At 44.8% G+C, this 6,453-nt stretch overlaps 1 protein-coding gene across 2 annotated transcripts; it reads left to right on the plus strand.

Annotated features, from left to right (window-relative positions):
* Positions 1 to 2,018: 2,018 nt before the first annotated feature.
* LOC119305467 (actin-depolymerizing factor 10) lies at positions 2,019 to 4,134 on the plus strand. Of its 2 annotated transcripts, none has more exons than XM_037581979.1 (3): positions 2,019 to 2,231; positions 2,446 to 2,714; positions 3,618 to 4,134. In XM_037581979.1, exons 1-3 carry the CDS (start codon positions 2,190 to 2,192, stop codon positions 3,772 to 3,774), a joined length of 468 nt encoding a protein of 155 aa, XP_037437876.1. In that variant the 5' UTR covers positions 2,019 to 2,189; the 3' UTR covers positions 3,775 to 4,134. The 2 variants fall into 2 exon arrangements, with proteins under 2 accessions (XP_037437876.1, XP_037437885.1); XM_037581988.1 differs by lacking the exon at positions 2,019 to 2,231 and adding an exon at positions 2,264 to 2,342.
* Positions 4,135 to 6,453: the final 2,319 nt, after the last annotated feature.

The following is a 6,453-nucleotide window of genomic DNA, read 5'->3' on the forward strand; positions in this document are numbered from 1 at the left end:
TTTCTATTCTTTGTACTCCCTCCATCCGGAAATACTTGTCGAAGAAATACATAAAAATGAATGTATCTAGAACTAAAATACATCTAGATACATTCATTCCTCCGACAAGTATTTCCGGACGGAGGGAGTATGTTTTAATGGGTCGGCCCGATTACCCCAGACGCTTCAGCGAGAGAACCATGAGAGCAACTAATTCTTCGTAAAATCTCAAGCATGATATGCCAGCCAAGTCTCTCGGAGGTGCTCATAGGGGTAGGATGTGCGTGTGTATGTTTATACGGGTGATTGTATGCGCGTATATATGAGCACTTGCGTTTGTACTGTGTTAAAAAAAATAAGGAGTACTCCTTCGGGAGCCCCCGCAAGGGCCACTTGGGGTGGGCTGGGAGCGCGCCGCTTGGCGTGCTCTCAGCCAACGCCATATGTCGCGCTTTGAACACTCACTCCGAATTTTTTTACTTTTCCGTATGCGTTTTTAGCTTTTAGATGATTTTTTTTGTTTTCCCCCGGTTTTTCCTATGTTTTTGACCAATTTTTTTTTGAAAAACAATTACACGAAAAAATGCATTTTATTTTTTTCTTCCGCAAGAGGCACATGTTTACTTCTCGTGGAGTCACGATTTTGCTTACACGAGAGGCATGATAATGGTGTCCTGGACTAAGGGGTACTAATCTATGTGACCCACACTCCATGGGCCGAACTTACGCCCACCGATCATTGAAAGGAAGGGCTCCGGAGCTCTGAACCTCGTTGTAACCCAGGTGGACACCTCCAAAGACTTGACATTGTACTTCAAGGATAGCTTAATAGCCGACATGTTAGCAACCGACCATATGTGTAACCTAGGTACCCCCGCTTGTATATAAGTTGCGGGGTTTAATCTTTAGGGACACGATTATAAACCTTAGGGTATAGAACATGATCATACGATCGCGAGGTAGATCATTTTGTACTCTATACTCCATCACATCAATACAAGCAAAGCAGGACGTAGAATTTTGCCTCTTCAAGAGGGCTCGAACCTGGGTAAACATTATCTCCCTCCTACCTTGTTACCATTGTTCATAGAACTACAACTCCGCACCCCCTACCCGAGATCCGCCGGTTTTAGCACCGACACACGATCCTTCCACAAGAGGCACATATTTACTTCTTGTGGAGGCCCGCATATGTTTTCGCGAGAGGCAGGGTCGGTCTCCTCGAAAAAGGAAAATAAAATGCATTTTTATTTTTTTCCTTACATGAGAGGCACAGATTTTTTTCACGTGGTGTGCTTACGCGAGAGGCACAAATGTTTTTCTCATAAAAGGGAAAACACATGTTTTTTTCTACCACGAGAGGCACGTATTTACTTCGCGTGGAGACACGAATTTGCTTATGCGAGGAATGGCCGTGCCTCTTAAAAATGAAAATTTACTTCTCGTGGAGGCACATATATGCTTCCGCGAGAGGCACGGACGTGTCTCTTGGAAAGGGAAAAAACATGCTCCCAGTTTGGGTTTTGTTGTGGAATTTTTTCATCGAAACCTATCAATATATGATCTAATTTTGAATATCTCGACGCGAGGAGTTCCACGGTGAAAACTGTTCAAGATTTGACGCACGGTTTGAGAGATAAAATATTTTGAATAAACGAATCTACGGAAAAGGAAAAACTCACAGGTTGAGACAAATGAGTCACATGTAGTGCGACACTTGTCACAATCTGGGAAGATGGAAGTGACATTTGCAAAGAGTACTATTTTTTCCTGAGGGATTGCAAAGAGTACCACTTAATAAGTGATTTTGGAGAACCATTCATCTCGCTTAATGCGAGACATAGAGCTCGCGCTTCGAAACCACTTTTGGAAGAAAATAATCTTTCTATTGGGCCGGGCTCTCCTTATTAGCAGGGCCGTCTATAGGAGAGAGACTACTATTTGGTTCACAGACTGGGCCTGTTTGATGGCCCAAATCTAGGTTGAAGGTGCCGATTTCAACTGGACGCGGCGGGGCGCCGCGCACGAATCCCATGATCCCATCATCAATACGCTTTCTCGATCCCGCCTCCCATCGGAAAACTAAACTAATCCCACCTCAACCCAATCTCCTCCACCGCCCGTGGGATCGATCCCTCGGCCCGCCCGCCTCCCTCGGATCGACCAGCACCACCCCGCCGCGAGACCAGGATCTTGGCGAGCGAGAGCACATGGCGCTGGCGGCGGCGGCGGCCTTGGCGTGGCCGTGCCTGGTGAGTTCCCACCCCCACCCCCTGTCCCCCCCTCCCCTTTTAACCCCTCCGCCGGGCTTCCTCGGCGGCAATTGCAACAGCACCATGGAGTTTCTTGGGTTTACGCTCATGGTTGTTGTTTTCTCCTTTCTTTTTCGCCGATCTTGGCAACCGAGCGAGCGGGAATGTCTGTTGTTCTGTGGCTGACGGGGGAGCTGGCCGGTTGTTTGTGTAGGGTGGGAACTCGCCGGCGTGGATTGACGTGCCGGAGCGGAGCAAGAGCGCGTTCATGGAGCTGAAGAGGAGGAAGGTGCACCGGTACGTGATATTCAAGATCGACGACAGCACGGAGGAGGTCGTGGTCGAGAAGACCGGTGCGCCCGGGGAGAGCTATGACGACTTCACGGCCTCGCTGCCTGTGGACGACTGCCGCTACGCCGTCTACGACCTGGATTTCGTCAGCGACGACAACTGCCGCAAGAGCAAGATTTTCTTCATCTCCTGGTTAGCCTTGTCTTTCTTGCCCCCTGTTTCTTGTCACCTGTGACTGAATTCAGTTTGGTTACAGAGTTGAAGATTCTGTCTAGATATATTTATTTATTTGCTATGATAATTGTTCAAAAGGATTTATGGTTGTGTTAATTGTGGAAAATAATTTATTGCTATGATAATTCTCCAAAAAGATTTATTGCTGTGTTAAACACTTAAACAGCGAAGGGGTGGATACAGAAGCACAGCTTCAGTAAAACTGGGGGTGGCTAACCCCAGTCATTGTACAGTCCTTTCAGCTTTCGGTGGTTACTGGTTAGGATGTTCATACGCGTTACATGATACTCTGTCCAATAAGCATTATGTTTCAAGCTAACCCAACGGCCAACTTAATTCTCTAATATATCCTACAAAGGAAACATTTTATTTTTCCATGTAACCTCGCAAAGATAACAGCAAAGGGACGAATACAAAAGTGCAATTCAGTAACAATGGGGCTAGCTGACGGCAGTGCACTTGACAATCCTTTTCAGTTATCAGTGGTTAGAATGTTTTTTAGACAAGAATGTTTGTGTACACAGTTCACTAGTAATCGTGTATGTGCAATGCACGTGTATATTAGGTAGGATATTAGTTGCACGTTATATTAGGTAAGATGTATTAGTTGCACGTTGATATTTGGTAAGATATTAATTAAATTGTAGATTTCATGGGATAGCGTTTTTAAAATTTGATGAAGTGTCCATGTGGGATACACATCACTTGCACTGCATGACTATCCATGGATTTTCCATTCATGGTACTGAATACCTGGTTTTCTGTTTCAATTTTTGTAGGGTATTCTTGTCAGTTGTCAAAAGTAGCTGCTGCTAATTCCTAAGAAGATAACAATATTACAGCTGTTCTCTTTCTTTTCAGGTCTCCCGATGATTCTCGCATCCGTGCAAAGACCATATATGCTGTGTCCAGGAATCAATTCCGCCACGAGCTCGACGGGGTGCACTTTGAGATCCAGGCAACTGACCCTGACGACATGGACTTGGAAGTTCTGAGGGTCCGTGCTAATAGAACCTGATAGCTAGGTTGACTCTGCTAGCTTGCTGATACACACCAGTAGCTCAAGATGCGTAGCCTGCTACTGAAATGCGGCGCTGGTGCACTAATGTGAAGCATGGTGTATAATCCGGCTGCTGATCACACCTGAGTATGCAGTGTTCCTTTTTTCAGGAGATAGCATCTCAGTGATATTAATATAGCTAGATAAGTTCCCTATAATATGATGTGGAAACGGCTCCATTTAATGTCTAGTTGATGTACTATTTGTCTATCCTAAGCAACAGTTTTGTTGAGCTTAAACTGCTAGTGCTCAGTGGTTTTGTTCTGTTTTTTTTTTTGTAATGAATGTCCAGTGAATCATGCAGTATGATTTGCTACTTACAGTGGTGTTGTGCTTGTTCTGCAATTTTTTGTCAGGGTTCTTCTGCTACTCTACTGCTATATTATGCATAGTGAATAAGTGTAACTCTGGTATTTCCAGTGTAAGGAATGGCTGTTGTCATCATGTCCTTTGATGTTTTCCCTGTTTTTTTTTTACATTAAAACAGACTTGGCAAACATACAAACATGTTTTTCTTTGTCTTTAGAGAGAGCTAAATCAAATTCTAACAATATTAGCAGTTGTTTTGACTTTCTAATACTATTGTCCTTTTCCCCCACAAGTTTCCTTGTTGCTTTATCTCAATTATTATGTAGTCTGATACAACTTCATGATAATTTCCTTTGCATCACCACATTTATATATACGAAATTTGTTATCGTTTGGCTTTGCTTCGATTATGATAATCTGCCAGGATTAGGTGTTTTAGACTAGTCGGTGGTTCGTGCCTTCCCAGAATATTTTCTTAAATTGCTACTCCCTCAGCCCCATAATATAAGAGTGTTTCTGACACTAGTGTAATGGAGTAACAAACAAGTACTCCCTCCGTCCCAAAATAAGTGACTCAAAAGTGAGTCAACTTTGTACTAAAGTTAGTACAAAGTTGAGTCATTTTTGAGTCACTTATTTTGGGACGAAGGGAGTATAATATTTATTTGTGTGTTTCAGAATATATAGACTGAAAGCGTGGCAACCATACGATAACATAATTTGACTCGTCACCATGCCAAAGCACAATCTAAACCGAATCGAGTTTATTCGCCACAGTTCACATACAACCGAACATTGTACATCGCCTCCAATTCCTCGTTGATATTAAATGATTCTGATTGTTGATTTTACAACCCCATGCGGTCTGGCCCGGATGGTGTTGTAAAACTGTGAGTTGGATCTGACTATGGATGAGTAATGGAAACCCTTTTCCCCCGAGAAAAAGAACACATAATAAAGCATTTTTAAAATATTGAAATAATTAAGCATGAACCTGTTGAAGTAATCAGCAACACTCGAATTAGTTTAACCGTTTTGCTAAGTCTCAGTCGACAGAGACTTCGTTAAGTCCTATAGATGATACATCAAGATCCGTGTAAAAATTTATTTCCAGTTGTTTCCTTTTCTCTCTTGCATATTATGTCACTTGACTGAGACTTGTTTAAATCTCAATCGACTGAGATCTAGCCATACTCTTAGTTTAATCTAAGGAAACAACAAGGCATGCATATTGCTTATGGAATCTGTCATAAGAGGCAAACTATACCATTTTTTCCTTTTTCTTTTTGCTGAAAGGCAAACTATACATTCAGCAAGCCGAAGGAAAGTCTAGCATGTCTTTCTCACTAGCATAAGCATGAAAGCATAATCTCAATCTAAACAAGAGGCTGTGTTGATCGGAGTGACTGCAAACGGTCACAATCCTGGCAAGTGGCAACATCATTGTTGCCCATAATGGTCATGGTCTTGTACTCACGCGTAGTTGAAGAGGTGGTTGGTGTTGTCGTTCAGTCGCCTTGCTGTAGTCCATTGGTCGTGATCAGTTGTGTCAATGTTAGGAGGCTCTCGAATACCCTATCATGACATGATCAACTACCCTCTGATGCAGATGTTCAACGAATGTATCGCGGACTTAGGCCTCCGTGAACTAGATAGGGTTGGTGCCAGATTTACCTGGACCAACCGTCAGGCAGACCCGACTCGCTCCGTCTTGGACCAAGTCCTGATCTCCCCGGAATGGGAACTGCGATGCCCCCTAGCGTCGCTTCGCGCGATTACCCGGATCGGGTCTGACCATGTTCCCCTGCTCCTCTCTTCCGAGAACGACCGCCCTCCTCAACCTCCTCGGTTCCGGTTTGAGGATTTCTGGCTTAACCAGCTCGACTTCGTTGAGGCCGTCAATAGCCGCTGGGTTGAGGCCCACGCCGCCGCCCCTCGACCCTTCTCGACGATTGACACCCTCCACTTCTGGCGCTAAACGCGCCCGTCAGTTTATGAAGGGCTGGGGCGCGAACCTGGGCCGGGTAGTGCGCGATCGTAAGAAAGCCATCTTGGTCGCCATCCAGGCCCTTGACCTCCGATCTTACACTTCTGGTATTTCCCCAGACGAGTGGCTTATTCGCTACGACCTCGAGGATAAGCTTGCGGTCATCTACACGGATGAGCAGGCGTATTGGCGCCAACGGGGTACCCAACGATGGATCCTTAAGGGCGACGCTAATATGGCCTAGCCGCTGCAACACGATCCCCCTCCTCTCGGACGAAGACTCCCTCCTTCAACACCCGGATGAGATCCATGCCCATGTATATGGCTTTTATAAAGCCCTT

This window comes from Triticum dicoccoides, chromosome 1B (genome assembly GCF_002162155.2).
Source record: "Triticum dicoccoides isolate Atlit2015 ecotype Zavitan chromosome 1B, WEW_v2.0, whole genome shotgun sequence".
Lineage (NCBI taxonomy): Eukaryota > Viridiplantae > Streptophyta > Magnoliopsida > Poales > Poaceae > Triticum > Triticum dicoccoides.

Excerpts from the sequence above, each read along its gene's own strand:
- LOC119305467 (XM_037581979.1), top strand. The coding sequence starts at position 2,190 with ATGGCGCTGGCGGCGGCGGCGGCCTTGGCGTGGCCGTGCCTG. Across the intron at positions 2,232-2,445 it reads CCTTGGCGTGGCCGTGCCTG|GGTGGGAACTCGCCGGCGTG; the intron begins GTGAGTTCCCAC and ends TTGTTTGTGTAG. Across the intron at positions 2,715-3,617 it reads AAGATTTTCTTCATCTCCTG|GTCTCCCGATGATTCTCGCA; the intron begins GTTAGCCTTGTC and ends CTTTCTTTTCAG.